The 17,579-nt window shown below is 38.3% G+C and overlaps 1 protein-coding gene across 1 annotated transcript in view; it reads right to left on the bottom strand.

Moving 5' to 3' along the window:
* The window catches only part of MYO3B (myosin IIIB), a 133,931-nt gene that overhangs the window by 339 nt on the left and 116,013 nt on the right, over window positions 1–17,579 (bottom strand). The window contains exons 12-20 of the mRNA XM_070754928.1: window positions 17,238–17,321; window positions 16,235–16,437; window positions 11,965–12,063; window positions 9,951–10,065; window positions 8,199–8,325; window positions 7,248–7,458; window positions 3,503–3,650; window positions 1,975–2,128; window positions 542–630 (exon numbers count right to left, since the gene is read on the bottom strand). Coding sequence (XP_070611029.1) covers window positions 542–630; window positions 1,975–2,128; window positions 3,503–3,650; window positions 7,248–7,458; window positions 8,199–8,325; window positions 9,951–10,065; window positions 11,965–12,063; window positions 16,235–16,437; window positions 17,238–17,321 — 1,230 coding nt within the window. The remainder of the gene's footprint in view (window positions 1–541; window positions 631–1,974; window positions 2,129–3,502; window positions 3,651–7,247; window positions 7,459–8,198; window positions 8,326–9,950; window positions 10,066–11,964; window positions 12,064–16,234; window positions 16,438–17,237; window positions 17,322–17,579) is intronic.

The following is a 17,579-nucleotide window of genomic DNA, read 5'->3' as shown; positions in this document are numbered from 1 at the left end:
CTACTGGAATGCTCGGGAGGGGGACATGGGGGGGCGCACACGGCCAACTTTCAATTTCCAGCACATGGTCACTGAACTTTTCAAAAGTGTTTTCAAGATATACTTGTAAGGAACACCATAAAGTAAGGAGCTAAGCAGGAGGTGCTTTGATTCTGCAGTGAGAAGATTGTGGTCTTCAGTTTAAAAAAGAAACAAGGCACTTCATGGAACAATTAGAATTCCAGGAAATGGATAAGGGAAGAAAGGAGCAGCAACTCCATAGGCTTCACCTATAGATGTACTGTACCACCATGTTTTAAATTAAGAATTAGCATTAATGCCTTGCCAAATGAATTGTGGACATCTGAAAGTCACTGTAACTTCTAACTCAGTTCTATTGGCCATCACGGGCCATCAAATACCATGGGTTTTAAAACAGTGTCTAAATTTTAAATGTAAACTCATTAAAAGGATTAAATAGGGAAGAAAAATCTGAAAGTTTGAAGGGAAATCTAAGGACTTTTATTACATTTGAATTTAGTGCAAGTTATATAAGCTTTACCTTTCCGGCATAATGATGAATGCCAAAGCAGAGCTCCACTCGTTTAGGTCTCCAGAAGTATTTGCACCGCAGATTATCTTCAAATTTATCTGTGCATTTTTTTAAAAGAGAAAATAATATTAATGGCCCATTCTTTTGATGACTGCAAGGATAAATCTTTTCATATTGGACAAGAGATAAGATTGGAGACCAAACTTGTAGAATATACAGCAATGGCAACAGTAAAGGTATATAGTAGGTTCAAATTAGAAATCTAACTAAATTTAACTAAATTCAAGCAAGAATGGCTCCCTCATACATTACTCAGCAAGGCAAATTCAGATAATTGGAATATGGTTTCAAAGGGGAAAGAAACCAAAATAGATGAAAAGAATAAAATAAAAAGAAATCGGAAACAATTCTTAATGTTTAAAATATTTATATTAATTTCAGCCATCAGTCAGGGTACAATGGAAAGGAAATGTATAACTTGTAATCAAGTTAGTTTCTTAGTAATGCTTTAACTTTTTTTTTCTTCTTTTGTATGTATCAATGGCCATTCTTCTCTCTTTTTCTGTGTACCCATTAATATTTACTTTCTGAATAATAAGAACTAGAAATATTAAAAATGGCTCATTTGTTTCGATTACAAATCAATTTCTTCCTGACCATATAATCAGAACTATTGCCCCTCGAATACCAGTTGCAGCCCATATTGCTTCTTAGGTGTTCTACATGGTGCTGGTGGTGGTTGTGCAAAGCCCTCTCAGGCTACCTTTCCAGTTGCATGGTAACTTTCCTGATTACATTACTGAAGGACACAGCTGATTGTCAATTATCCAGTCTCTGCATTCAGGAATTGTTGGGAAACTGTATTTGATTTCTCTAGAAAAATACTGATTTTCTAATATCTTTCTCAATGGGAAAAATACCAATTGGCCTAATAAGCAAAGACACATTAATCTAAAGATTGGTAACAAAATAGTTTTAAGCTGCTTCTTTCACTTATTTTTTACACAGTTAGACAGGTGCTAAAGAAGCATAGTTTATTTCAAATGGGAGTACAGTATTTAACTGACCATTTTTTTGTGCTTTAGCTTGTCATGCAGCCAGTTTCATAGAAGTTCTGCTATAAGGCTCGATTCTCTCTATAGGTAATTTCTTATTCAGGAATTGTTTAATCAGCAGAAAACTCTCAGATGTGGTTTGAATTCACGTATCAGCTGAACTGATATGAATCCGCTTGCTTCCATTAATAATAACTAACAGTTTATTATTATTATGAAGATGTCTATCTATAATTATTATAAAATACTCAACAATTTAATCATTTGACTCCAAGAGTTTAATGCAGTCAGCCTGGATTTAAACTTTATAAAAGAAACTAATTGTTCTCTTGCTTTTTTTCTTCTGTGTATGTATGAAACCATTTGGGATTTCTGAACAAGTCATACCAACTAATGTTAGGTCTGTTGCTTGGGGAAATCGGCTTTCTTCATCCAGTAGAGAAAGTAGCCCCATTGGTTTCTGAAGGAACATATCTAAGAGTGGTCTGTTGTCTTCATAATCAACCAAGACAGCATCAATTCCTTCGTTGTGATATTCCATCTAAAATATTGCAAAAGTTAATAAGTCATAAGTATCATTATGGGAATAGTTTATATTCAGCAGTCTGTAATTTGCATCTAGTTGATGGGTGTCAAACTCGCAGCGCCACATTGCTGTCATGTGATCTATCACAATGTTTTCTCCTTTGTGAAGCTGGGGTGGGCGTGGCCTGAGCATGACTCATCTGGCCCGTGGGCTGCCAATTTGACACCCCTGATCTAAAGCTGAGAAAAGAATAAGGCAATTAATTTTCAACACATTGCTGTTTAATTTAATTTAATTTAATTTAATTTAATTTAATTTAATTTAATTTAATTTAATTTAATTTAATTTAATTTAATTTAATTTAATTTAATTTAATTTAATTTAATTTAATTTAATTTAATTTAATTTAATTTAATTTAATTTAATTTAATTTAATTTAATTTAATTTAATTTAATTTAATTTAATTTAATTTAATTTAATTTAATTTAATTTAATTTAATTTAATTTAATTTAATTTAATTTAATTTAATTTAATTTAATTTAATTTAATTTAATTTAATTTAATTTAATTTAATTTAATTTAATTTAATTTAATTTAATTTAATTTAATTTAATTTAATTTAATTTAATTTAATTTAATTTAATTTAATTTAATTTAATTTAATTTAATTTAATTTAATTTAATTTAATTTAATTTAATTTAATTTAATTTAATTTAATTTAATTTAATTTAATTTATATGCCGCCCAATCTCGTAGGACTCAGGGTGGCTTACAACAATAAAATAATACAATGATACAGTAGAAGTCAAATATAAAATAGTAAAAAACAGTAAAACCTTGATTAACTAATCAATAAAAAATCCTGAACTACACTATACAGTCATACACACATGCATACTAAGCAAATCAAAACTCGGCTGTGACTAGGTGTTACTCTCACAGCCCCCAGGCCTGCCAGCAAAGCCAGGTCTTTGGTTCCAAAGGTCACGATTTGGGAAACATTTCTCTTACATTTGTTCCTGGTTTTCACATAATTAAAATTCATATATTGCTTTCAGTTCTATTGATTTGTGGGAGGGAAAAGTCTCTTTTCTTCAACACAACAGCAGACAACTGCATACAAAAATAATATACTACAAATGCTTTGGTTATTATGATACCATATTTTAATTTTTATAAACAATATTGTCTTCCTATTTAGAAGTTGCACATGTGTCCAATAAATTCATACGGCAAAAGCTTTTTCCCTTTCTGAGAAAACATTTATTTTCACAGAAGGCAGATGAAGTCATAAACTTCATACCAAAATCCTCTTCTTTGGTTCATTGGCCTTACAAGTCCCAAGCCGAGGCTGCAGAATTTGCTATCCAATCAATCAAAGCTTACCTGCTCAAGTGCAAATATGTGTTGATTGAAATAAAATTGGATCTGCTCATTTGCAATATTTATGCACAGCTGTTCAAATGAGTTCCTTGTGAAGTTCTCAAATCCAAAAATATCCAATATCCCAACATTCATTCCACTTTCGGCATTGCTGTTGAAAATGAACCAACAATAATATCAAATATAATACTATAATGTATTCAATTTCCAACAAGACTACTGCAAAACCTATGAATTCAGCTTTTGAAGCTTTTTTAATGTTGCTGTTGCTATGTCTCTGAAGTAAGATATTAAACAGAATAAGTATTTCCTCCAGGGACAAAACTTAACACTGAAAATATGAGTGCCTTAAAGAAAAAAGAATTCATTTCTCCACTAGTGATTTATAATATTTTCTAGATCATTCAATCATCATTGTTCCAAAATAACAGTAATGTTGACAGGTTATGCCGATACAATAAACCACCAGTGTGGAAATAATCAGATACAAAAATATACTCACTCCTAAATAAATTATCATTTACCAACATTGGTAAACATTATAGTGAATTTTCCCTACCTAGCAATCTTTACTATGGATTAACTCAGTGATTTTCAACCTTTTTTGAGCCGCGGCACATTTTTTACATTTACAAAATCCTGGGGCACACCACCAACCAAAATGACACAAATCTAATAAATAAATAAATAAATAAATAAATAAATAAATAAATAAATAAATACATACATGCATACATACATACATACATACATACATACATACATACCCCCCTCATATATACAATCCCATGTAACATCCCCTTATAAATACAGTCAAAAATCAATCATCCCTCCTGAAATTTATACCACTGTCTCATTTATGGGTACTTCTCCTGTCTTTCCCCCTTTTCTCTCTCATGTTTCTCATTTCTCTCTCTTCCTCCCTTTTTCCCTCATTCCTTCTCCCTCACTTCTCCTCTTTTTCCATCCCTGTCTCTCTCCCCCCCTTATGTGTGTGTATGTATACACACTCCAACCATTTCCAAAACCAGTTGAGGGCTGGGGTTTTTTTCTCTTTTATCCTTTTCAAAAACAGGTGTGGGCTGGGGTTTTTTTCTGTATTTGGATGCTTTTTACCATATGCTTCAAGAATCACCTCTCTCTCTCTTTTGTTTCACTCTCCTCTCATTCTCTGCCTCAATCATTTTCTCATTTCTCCTTTTTTCTCCCCTTTTTGTTCTCATTTCTCTCACTCTCCTTTCCTCTCCCTATCTGTCTTGCTTTCTCTCTCTTGCTATCTTTTTCTCTCTCTTGTTCTCTTATTTTCTCTCTCTCTCTCTTGTTCTTTCTCTCTCTCATGCTTTCTCTCTCTTGTTCTTTCTCTCTCTGTTGCTCTCTCTCTCTTATTTTCTCTCTCTCTCTCTCTTTCCTTTCTCTCATTCCCTCTTTCTCTCTATCCTTTCTATGTCTCACTCTTTCCTTCTCTCCCTCCCTTTCTCTCTCTTTCCATTCCCTCTTTCTCTCTATCCTTTCTATCTCTCACTCTTTCCTTCTCCCCCTCTCTTTCTCTCTCTTTCCTTTCTCTCATTCCCTTTCTCTCTATCCTTTCTATCTCTCACTTTTTCTTTCTCTCCCTCCCTTTCTCTCATTCCCTTTCTCTCTATCCTTTCTATCTCTCACTTTTTCTTTCTCTCCCTCCCTTTCTCTCTCTTTCCTTTCTCTCATTCCCTTTCTCTCTATCCTTTCTATCTCTCACTTTTTCTTTCTCTCCCTCCCTTTCTCTCTCTTTCCTTTCTCTCATTCCATCTTTGTCTCCTGGGGCTGACTGCGCCTGCCCTGCACCCCCCACCGCGGAGGGAAAGCATTTGGCATCGGCACCGCCAACCCCCCCCCCTCCACAAGCAGCAAAAGCCTCTGCAACTGAGCCGGAAGGCAAACGGCGCACCCCGCCGCTTAGGCTTTTGCTGCTCCTGGGGGGGGAGGATTTTCTCCTCCCCGCTCCCCCGGCAGCCAAACGTCGCTGGTGCAGGAAAGCAGCGTGTTAAAAGGCGCGCTGCTTTCATGGAAAACAAACCCGGCTTTCCTGGCAACGGAGGATGACAAGCAGGACGAAGCGGGGTGGAGCAACGCGAGGCTCAAGCAGGCAGCTTCCGCGCGTTTCTTTCAGCGGAAGAGGAGGAGAGGGAGCGGATCGGGCGGGCGGGGGCAGCGCCTTCTACTGCCGGCGCCTCCCCGCCCCCCCCCCCAGGCAGGCAGGGGAATGGGGACTGCGCGCCCATGGAAAAGGGCACGCAGGGGGGGTATTTTGGGGTGTGCGGGTAGCGGCGGCGGCAGCGGGCAATAGCTGGGGGGCGGCTTCTGCAAGTGGGAGCTCCAGGGCTGAAGCCTCAGCCCTGGAGCTCCCACTTGCAGGAGCCACCTCGCGGCACACCTGGCCATGTCTCGCGGCACACTAGTGTGCCGCGGCACACCGGTTGAAAAACACTGGATTAACTAATAAATTAACTAATTAGAAATAGACATCTACAAACTTAATCTACAGAACAGCTAATAAACACTAGCAATCTGTGCCCTCTAGATATATTGGATTACAACTATATTCCTACATTCCAGAATGTCTTATTTGTGGTTCTGTTAGTTGGAGCTGATGGGAAGTGAAATTCACAAATCTGGAAGGTTGTTTATCCCATGGAGCAGTTCTTAGCAATGTAGATCATCTACCATTCTCAAAGACATGTTGGTTCATGCCAGCCAAAATGAATTCATCCTTATTAGCTTCCCTTCTGGTGGAATTAATGGGTGGGAAAAATCATTCTGTTAATGCCAAGCTGGCGTGGAAAAAGAAACCGATCCAGATACTTTTCAAGGGAACTAAAGGGCACCAGATTCAAAAGTTGCTTCTGACTTGCCCTTGCAGGATAATTTGAGGGCTGATGGGCTAATATGCTCAGTCTTTCACTAGCAAAGCTACTTTCTCTTAGCTGACGAGGATTTACCTTTGGTTTCAGAATTACTAAACTTTTGAATGGAGTATACAGTGTTATTTATTTGTTTGTTTGTTTGTTTGTTTGTTTGTTTGTTTGTTTAATTTGTATGCCGCCCCTCTCCGCAGACTCGGGGCGGCTCACAGCAGCAATAGAAAACAGTATACAATACAAATCTAATATTACAAAGTTAAAAACCCATAATTTAAAAAACATGCACATAACATACCATACATAAACTATATAGGCCTGGGGAAGATGTCTCAGGTGGGTTTTAAGAAGTTTACGAAAGGCAAGGAGGGTGGGGGCAATCCTAATATCTGGGAGGAGCTGGTTCCAGAGGGTTGGGGCCGCCACAGAGAAGGCTCTTCCCCTGGGTCCCGCCAGACGACATTGTTTAGACAACGTATGTATTAGGCATAGTTAAGCACAAAAAGTTAATGTTTGGGACTGAATTTAAAGGTTTGCTTTATGCTGAAGATAATAAAAAGAAAAATGGGAAGATAAAAGATAATGTAACTAGAACATCTTCTAGTATCTTTCCAGGGAGGGACATGATTTTAACCCAAGTGAATCCTATTTACCTACTTAGTTAAATCCCAATCAAATTTTTGAAAACACCAGAGTTAATGTCCCAGGAAAAAAAGTGCATGGAAGCCAATTTGAGGCATTATCTAAAACAAACAGTAACCTCTTTATAAATAAAAGTAAACTCTTTATAAAGTAAAATAAAAGATATGTAGGCATCAACAAGTAAATATGCAATGTATTGACTGTTAACTTGCCATATATTTTTATCAGGTTGCAGCAGGGTATTAATCCGATTTACAATCCAACTGAAGAGTCGGCCATAAAGAGCCTTTGACATGGCATCTCGTACATCAGCTGCTTTGTCCACAGTATTTGTCCGGATAATGGTCTCGCCTCTTGTGACAACACAATGTGAGGTGAGAGCTTCCTGAAGTTCTTCTGAGCCAATGCTCAGCAGCGCAGCGGCTGAAAGACAGGGATGTTGTAAAATGAGGGCCAAAATGCTAGACACCGGGTGTGAAATTAGATTTCCTGATCATAGAAACATAGAAGACTGACAGCAGAAAAAGACCTCATGATCCATCTAGTCTGCCCTTATACTATTTCCTGTATTTTTATCTTAGGATGGATATATGATTATCCCAGGCATGCTTAAATTCAGTTACTGTGGATTTACCAACCACGTCTGCTGAAAGTTTGTTCCAAGGATCTACTACTCTTTCGGTAAAATAATATTTTCTCATGTTGCTTTTGATATTTCCCCCAACTAACTTCAGATTGTGTCCCCTTGTTCTTGTGTTCACTTTCCTATTAAAAACACTTCCCTCCTGGACCTTATTTAACCCTTTAACATATTTAAATGTTTCGATCATGTCCCCCCTTTCCCTTCTGTCCTCCAGACTGTACAGATTGAGTTCATTAAGTCTTTCCTGATACGTTTTATGCTTAAGACCTTCCACCATTCTTGTAGCCCGTCTTTGGACCCGTTCAATTTTATCAATATCTTTTTGTAGGTGAGGTCTCCAGAACTGAACACAGTATTCCAAATGTGGTCTCACCAGCGCTCTATATAGCGGGATCACAATCTCCCTCTTCCTGCTTGTTATACCTCTAGCTATGCAGCCAAGCATCCTACTTGCTTTTCCTACCGCCCGACCACACATATTCTGCATTAGGACAATTCAGAGATGTTAGCAAATATTTACCATTATCTAAGGCTTCCATATTGGGCACTTCACTTTTATCAGTTTGGTGTTGTGAAGAAATGGCAGCAAATTCGATATTTCCTGTATTTAAGATCCCAGCCAAAATGCGATACACTGAATGCACTTCCTGAAAATGGTAGGAAAGTCAGAAGTCTAAACTTTAACTGGTTACCAACACAATACTTTGGAACTCATTACCAGACTCCATAGTGTCATCCCCAAACCCCCAACACTTTACCCTTAGATTATCCACGGTTGACCTATCCAGATTCCTAAGAGGTCAGTAAGGGATGATTACAAGTGCACTAGAGTGCCTTCCGTCCCCTGTCCTATTGCTCTCCTATATCTCCTATACCTTTCTTCTATTCCTATATCTCTTCTTCTATTCTTTCATTGATATGTTCTATTACTATACATTCTTTTCTATTCTTTCTTAGATATATATTTACTAGGAGTATCTCCTCTATAACCTTCATCATGTATTTTACTATGTGTATATAGATATATACCCACTAAAACCCTCATTGTGTATTGGACAAAATAAATAAATAAAATAAATAAATAAATAAATAAATAAATAAATAAATACTTTCTGAGGACAGATTCTTTGTATATAGTAATTCCATAATAGCAATACATCAAGACATACTGTCCTTCTCAGATTATAATGTACACTCAACACCTTAGCATTTTTAGTCATTGCAAAAGCTGGAAGGTGCTAACATAATGCGGTCACACTTCGTGGCCTCAGAGGATTCATATCATTAATCTTTTTCTTGACTTCAATGTGTACTTCTACCTTTTTTCTAATCCTTTCTTAGATTGACAGTCTCTTCAACAGCCAGTTTCCATTGTTTGATTGATTGATTGATTTGTTGATTAATTTGTAGGTTGATTCATTGATTCATTCATTCATTCATTCATTCATTCATTCTGAGCAGTGACATAATGTTTATTTTAAATCTTTATATATCAGTTTTATGTACCGGTTTCAGTCTTCATATATCCATTTTTCTGTTCATAAAAGAAATCTGCCTAACTGTGAGACACTTTGCAGTGAGATGGACAGCAAACAAATTTAATCAATAAACAAATAATAAATAAAACAAATGAACTAAGGCTATGCCAACCCCAGAAATATCCTATTGCAATGTAAGCATCAAAGGAGAGTTCAAAGAGATTCTGGTGCATCAGAGAAGAAGACCAGATAGGATCTGGTAGGCTTGAGGGAAGGACTGGTATGTTCATGAACTGATCATGAACTTTCTCAAACTGTATTTCTAAATACAGTTTTCTTATAAAATGCCTAATCTAGAATGAAATTATTAAGAAAACTTGACTTTTATTATTGTTTATTTTATTATTGTTATTGGTTTCAGAATTAATTACATGATTCTGGAGCAATTTACATATTGTTACTGGCGCCAAATATTGGTTCTTTTTCCTCTAGTCTAGAGTTGCTTCATGTTTAGTAATTCTAACCCTAGGAAATCACTCCATTGCTGTTATTGCAGTTCTACTCTCACTTGGTAACCACAAAATGTATTCTACAGACCATCCATAGATTTATCCAAACCTGACCTGGCAGCCACCATTGTACTGATTCATATTTTCTTAGCAATATTATATTAAATAAGTCTTAATTAAGTTGTTTGACATAAGACTCAATTAAGTTGCCCAATGAAAAATATAAAATTTTAAAGCAAGGCCAATGTTATTCTGGCAACTTTGCATTAAAAAATCATCACTTACCTCTTTAGTAAATCCTATTATCTGAAAGCAATGCTGTATTGCTTCAAACTGAGTTCCATAGGATTCTTTATTAATAATATCATGCATCACCTTTCCTGTACCATTTTCAATATACCTATGTAAAATACATAACCGAGTTTCATTTGATGTCACAACTCTTTTCATGTTCTTAGGACTATAATTAGCAAAAGAATCTATGACCATATTGCTCCACAGTTCCCCTGACATAACTAAATACATGAAGATTGAAATAACTAGGATTATGGATCTCATAAACCTCTGCTTAACCATGTGCTTCCCATTTGATAATCAAACTCACAAACAAATTAAAGGTACACCTAGGGGATCACCACTTTCAGGACTTATTGCAGAGGTCATTAGTAATGTCTAGAAGTTATAGAGTTTCCACAAATACAACCTAAAATATGAATCAGCTATGTAGATGATACCTTCACCATAATAAAGAAGGACCAATTAGAGAACACAACAGAGCTGTCAACAACAACTTCAAAGGAATCCAGTTTAGCAGAGAAGATGATGTTTTGTATCTTGGACACCCCGATCAGCAGATACCACAACTGCAAACAAGAAATATAAGTGCGCAATAAAAGTGCCCATCCAACCAAGTGTTCCACTATCAAAGTAACAACCCAACTCACAGAATAGAAGCTGTGTAAGAAGTATATTTAGATGAGTACAAACTCACTGCAGCAATCCTGGACAACAGAAAAAGGAAACAGAGCCTCCATACAACATATTCAACTAAACAATGTCGTTTGGTGGGACCCAGGGGAAGAGCCTTCTCTGTGGCGGCTCCAACCCTCTGGAATCAGCTCCCTCCAGAGATTAGAACTGCCCCCACCCTCCTTGCCTTTCGTAAACTCCTTAAAACCCACCTCTGTTGTCAAGCGTGGGGGAACTGAAATATCTCCCCCTGCCTATGTAGTTTCTTGTGTATGATATGACTGTATATATGTTTCTATATATTGGGTTTTCTTGTTTTTTAGACTTTTTAAATGTATTATTGTTATTTTAGATTCTAACTATTAGATTTGTCATTATATATTGTTTTTATCATTGCTGTAAGCCGCCCCGAGTCTACAGAGAGGGGCGGCATACAAATCTAATTAATAATAATAATAATAATAATAATAATAATAATAATAATAATAATTTCAACCAAACGGATATCCATGCAACTTTATAAAAAAATGTCTGACCACTCAATCCAACACAAATGTAATCTTTAGGCTAATTACCTACTCTCATATCAGCCTACCTGACTGGGTTATTGTTGGGAGACAATGGGAAGAGATCGCCTTAAATTCCTAAATGAAAGTAGAAGTCTAATGAGCAAACCAATATTTGAAGGACAAGCCTCTTGCAAAGAACTGAAAATATATATCGGTATTATTTTGCAGACTGTGCAGAGACACATTTAATGTCTCATTCTTACCTCCTTTTCCCTGACTAACCATCATGACCAGCATGTTATATAGGTTGTCCCTTTAATTGGTGCTATTATTTTCAAAACAAGGACTCCAAAAAATACAGTTAGGTAAATTTTGGGTCATTCTCAAAGTTGGGAGAGAGCAAGGCAAGCTCCATGACAGATCAGAAACTAGAATACCCGAAGGCAAAATTTGGCCTAATATTGCTAATTACCCAAATAGTAATGTACCAATTTAAAACAATTCATTTGGCTTTGTTTGTCTAGAATGCTAATACATTCCATTAACTTTATAATCATCCATTTTGGAAAACAGATTAAATTTGAGAGTGTGGCCAAACTATAATTAGATGAACATTTTTTTCTATTTTTGATTAATTTAATTAAGCCATATATAAATACTAGCATTTCTTCTTGCCTTTACAGTTGTATACATGAGAGGATTACAGTGCATCTTTAGGATAAGAGGAATAATTAAGGCAGACTTTAAAACTTCTCACCAAAACAAACAGCTATTTAATACCTAGTTATAACTCGCAATAAACACAAGTCAGCAAAAATTACCTGGGAGGCTTTTTCTCAGGGAGCTTATATTCAGAAAGTTTCTTCTGATGATAAAGACCAGCATAAATGTAGTAAAATATATGGAAGTTTTTCTCTCCCCTGTTAGGAAAAAAAGAATTACTGTAGAGCATAAATGTTATCATTAACCTGAGAGATTAAACTAGTATATAAAACAGTCTCGGGAAGCAATAGTTTTCCCAAACCACATATGTTTATACCTAAACTGCAAAATCTATCAACCTTAGGTTCCTGCTCTATAATTGAGGTGATGGAGTTCTATTCTCCATCTAGAATAAATGGAGAACCCCAGGAGGGGGGCAGGTTCTGAAATTTTGTTCTTAAGAAACCAAGTCTAAAACCAAGTTTTACCTTTCTCTCAGTCAATTGCCATTCTTGTGGGAGGGTTTTTTTAACCCTACTTTTTTAACATTAAAATTAGAACCTGAGTTTTCTTGTTTCCCATCATCCTTGACTATTGGCTTTACTGCTTGGAATGAAGCTTTCTGAAAATCAATATACCAGATTGATAAAGGCTCGTGTATCTAATACTGAATCCTCCAGGGGAATGCTAAAGCGTTGGCCCCCATCCTTTTGAGCACCAGGTCCTTCTTTCCTGGAGAGAGGTTTTTCTGTGGACTGGAGTGGTTTCATGTGCTGCCTGCATCCTGTGGATGGGGGTTCGTTTCTTTGCATGGCCTGGTTTCTAACATGTTGTGGAGCAGTGTCGGTGCATGGAAACCCATGGGGTTTGGAGATCCTTCTGCTAAAGTACATTGAACCCTAGATTGAAAAGACAAGAGAGCAAGGACAGAATTTCTGAAAACTCACTGGGTTTCTGCAGATGTTAGTTTAGATTGAGGTGTTCTAGAACCCAAGAATTACATCCCAGTGCACAGATGTGCTTAAGAGCAGCATCAACAAAACCCAATAGTTTACAGCAGTGGTTCTCAACCTTTTCTTCACCAGAACCCCTTTTACATACCTTTTCTGGCCACGGACCATGGCCACTGACCCCAAGACTAAACTTAAGTTTTAAATCATAATTAGTGTTGGGCGAACCGAACTTGCAAAGTTTGGGCTCGTGCCGAACTTTGTAGTTTTCGGCATGCTGAACTCCAACTTTTTTAAAAGTTCAGGTAAAGTTCGGGTTCAGGTTCGGTGTTAGCTCGAACACCACAAAATGCCGCCACCCTGGAGGAGAGTGTGGAATCCCATCGTGGGATTTCCCACCTCCTTTTGCTTGCAGCGCTGCAAGCAAAAGGAGGTGGGAAATCCCACGATGGGATTCCAGGGGTGGGGCTTTGACGTCACGGAGACTACTTCCTGGCCGGCCAAACAGGGAGGAAGGAGTCTCCGTGACCTCAAAGCCCCCCCCCCAAATCTCATCGTGGGATTCCCCACCTACTGTTGCTTGCAGCGCCGCTGCAGCATCCTTTTCTGTAAAAATAAAAGGAAGCAAAAGGAGGTGGGGAATTCCCCAACTCCTTGTTTATTTTTACAGAAAAGGACACCGCAGCGGCATGCTGCTGCTCGGGTTCAGGTTCGGGTTCAGATTCAGGTTTGGGTTCTGTTCTGTCTGGGTTCCCCCAGACCTCAACACCAACTGGAAAAAACAGCCAGACACTCTGGTAAAAGCCAAAAGTATTTTATAACTGGAAAAAATAAGCACAGAGGAAAACCTGTTCTTCCCAACAGACAGGATATAATACGGTACAGCAGGGTCCTGATGTCCAGACAATACAGCAAGCTTCTTGCTGGCACACACCCCCAAGGTTTCAATAGTCAAAGGCACAAACCAGGATTCCAAGACGCCAAAGTTCACAGTCAGGTCCCACGACTCTCAAAGATAAAACTCCACAAGCCGGGAAGGGTGGGTCTGCCTTTTAGCCTTTCCCAAGAGCACCACACCCAAACCCAGCTGTTGCCACTTTAATGCTGAAAGTATTTAGCCAATTGATTCCGTCTCTGAGTAGCTCTTTGTTGTCGCAGATCAATTATGGCTTGTGCACTTTCCTCTAAGGAATCCAGTCTGCTTGCTGGGGAGAGCTCCCCCTGGTGGGACTCTGGCTGTCCTCCCTCTTCTTCAGCCTGGGATTCCTCCTCCTCGTCTGTCTGCACCTCCTGTTCCTCAGCCTCTCCCTCTGAGCTGGAAACCGACAGAAGGTCAGCCGTTCCCGGAGGGGCCTCAGACGGAACCACAACAGGTTCGGGTTCGGCGAACTCACCCGAACTTCACGGCAAAGTTTGGGTTTGTTCGCCAAACCCGAACTTCGTTGGGTTCACCCAACACTAATCATAATATTTCTTCAAGCCTTCTCAGACCTTCCGGGCCAACATTACACCTCCCCCCCTCGGGGTCTGCAGACCACAAGTTGAGATCCAGTGGTGGGTTGCTCCTGGTTCGGACCAGTGGCGAATCTGTGAGAACAGGTAGCAAACTAATTCAGAACCCACTACTGTTGAGAACCCTGATTTACTTAACTTAGACTTGACTTATATTCTGGTTTATCTTCAAATTGTGCAGTCTTTCACTGTTCAGCTTAATTGTTTTCTCACAGCAGGAAAGATGGAAACAAGACAAATAAATAATTTTCAGGTTATTCGCCTTAATCTAGTAGGGGTTATTTGCTAAGAAGAACTGAACAGATACTATTAGCATTTCTTTCATTATATCTTTCGTAGTTAGGCCTTTCTGCCAGATTTGTCATTTTCATGGAAGCCATCCTGGTGCCCCAAACAAATCTATCTTTCAGTACCGAATAGAAACTTGGCCTCCTACTCTCACAAATGGCACTTAGCATTCAAAACCTGACCATGCCTTCTGTCCATTAGGCACATTTCTGAGGTGTTTCCATTATTATGATGTGTAAATAAATAAATCAAATTATTTTTTTACGTCTCATTTTCCCTGTTTATTTATTGACAAAATAAAATATAATTCACCATGAGCATATGGAGTACAAATAAGTGCAACAAAAATAAAATTTAATACTTTTCAGTGAAGGAATATTTACTTTGCAACCATCTGTTTTCTGTATGGATGCAAAAAAGTCTATTGACAACTGAATGTATATAGCTCTATAGTTTTACTTCATATAAAAATTAGATCTGTTCAAATCATTTGGAAGGGTGCTTCATAAAGTGAAAACATCATGTATTTGAATCTGCTGTTCCAAGGATCAAGCATCCCTTAGACCAGTGTTTCCCAACCTTGGCAACTTGAAGATTTTTGGACTTCAACTCCCAGAATTCCCCAGCCAGCATTTGCTGGCTGGGGAATTCTGGGAGTTGAAGTCCAAATATCTTCAAGTTGCCAAGATTGGGAAACACTGCCTTAGATAGCTCCTTCAAAACCCTGCTCAGTTGCTTGGGCATACGTGTTGTTCTGACCTGTCTTCCTGATCACAAAATCCAACCCAACACAAATGTTGTTTAATAATAACAGCTACTAATTGGCTTGTTTAGCAGTCATTCTAAACTCAAATAAATTATAAAGCAGTCTTTTCTGAGCAGGCTGTTAATTAAGCTCCTTAACAGCTGGCAATAATTCAAACAAAATAACCTAAGTCAGAGGAAGAATCTTCCAGATAACAGCACACGAACCTGACTGTTTGGCAAAACGCCCAGGAGGAATTTGCAGGCAGCTTTGATGAGATTGAACTGTACCAGAATATCAAGGACCAGGACTTGGAATGAACTTAGTTGCTTCCTGCAAATTCCTTCCTTAATTTCACCACTTAAGAAAGCTATGGGAGTGGCCAATTATCCCAAGCCTTATTCTCGAGTAGTCCTTCTCCTCAAGAGCCATTCCTGCCTTTTGGCAGCTCTCCGTGCATGCTCATTGAAAACAGGCTCCTCTTCTTCATCTTCACTTCTGGCAATCTCTGGAGGTTCTGAAGGCCCTGGCTAAGTCCCTGCCTTTGGCGCCGAGTCCTCTCCAGCCTCCTCACTGTCCCACCCTGGTACCAGCTGCACTGGCTGCTGGTAAATAACCACATCAGCCTCTTCGCTGTCCAAATCTGCTACCAACTGCACAGGCTGCTGGTAGGCCACAACACGTATAGCTATACAGAAGTCATCTCTAGATCGTGATTGGTACCTCAGTACTTCAAGCAGGAGTTTCTAGGTGCACTATGGTTCCTTTGCAAATTGCCTTTCCAAATAATTTGTACATGCCAGTCTTCAAGACAGTCTTCAACCTTTTCCAGCTGAATATACAAATTTATAACAAAAGCAATATTTTCAACAGAACAATCCAAATTATACCTACAAGGCTTGCTTTATAACTCTGGACTTTTCCAGCAGGTATTCTGAGATCTTTGCTCCCATTACAGCTCCAGTTGGTGTGAACATCATTTCCAAGTATTTCCCGAAACGGCTAGAATTGTCATTGATAGCAGTGCGGGCATTCCCAAATGCTTCAACTAAAGGGTTCACTTGCAGAATCTTCTCCCGCAAAGCACGATTGTTTGCCTTGATAAACAGAAAAGATCACAAGAAGTTTCCTCTATTAATTTATTTAGCCCTCATATTCACTCAGATGTTTCTTTTATACAGAGATTAGGAAAAAACATATTCTGCCAATAACTGCTAGATATCTTGACCATTTTGATACTACCTATCTTCAGTGGCTGCTTAAGGATGGACAGTCTATAACTAAAGCGCAGGTGGCCAGATTCTGCGCAGCAGGACTGAGGACTCGTGTTATCCAGGTGTGAAAGTCAGCAGGTTCTGACAGATTCTGGAGAACCAGGAGAATAAATTTTAACTAGTTTGGAGAACCAGCAAATTCCACCTATGGCTGGTCCCAGAGTGGGGTGGGAATAGGGATTTTGCAGTATCCTATCCCTGTCATGCCCAACAAGCCACTCCCACAGAACCAGTAGGGAAAAATTTTGAATTTCACCCCTGAAAGAATCTGAGACTGAAGTTAACAAAAAATAGAAGCAGAAGCTTGTACTCCCCTTGTCACAAGATACACTTGAAATGAGAATGGAAGAAAAAAACATGAAACACAAACATGAACCCAAAGATTTGCACAAGCCCATCCTTGCCAAATTAGCAAGTGGACAACCTGTGGCCTTCAGATAATTCTATGTTAACAAATCTCAGCTCCCCCCCCCCCCCCTTCTTGCCTGTGAATTGAAACCCAGTATAATCGGTTGAGACAGAGATTGCTCAGCCCTGCACTAAATCTCAGTTTAAGGTTGCATGCAAATGCAACCAGTCCTTCACAGCATTATAATTTGAGTTATGTGATAGTCAGTGAATACCTTTCCCAGGAAGGTCAAATGCTGCACAATGAGATGGGCACTTTCGGTCTTCCCAGCACCGCTTTCCCCACTGATGATTATGCACTGATGGTTCAAAACAGAAGAGAAGATGCATAATTGGTAACTCATCCCTATTTTCATGTGCTTTAATATACCACTAAACATTTAACTATCTTAAATTGCACTTTCTTTGAAGAGTGGAACAATCATGCAGAGCATAAAACAAACATTCAAAGTTGCCCAGTTGAAAGTATTAAATACAGCAAAGGAAACTCCAAAAGACGAAGAGATTTTTAGGAAGATTATGGAATGTGCAGAATTGGATATGATGACGAGAAGGTT

Source organism: Erythrolamprus reginae, chromosome 1 (assembly GCF_031021105.1).
Source record: "Erythrolamprus reginae isolate rEryReg1 chromosome 1, rEryReg1.hap1, whole genome shotgun sequence".
NCBI classification, from domain to species: Eukaryota; Metazoa; Chordata; class Lepidosauria; order Squamata; family Dipsadidae; genus Erythrolamprus; species Erythrolamprus reginae.
The sequence above is the reverse complement of the archived record's forward strand: the minus strand, read 5'-3'. Positions and strand labels throughout refer to the sequence as shown.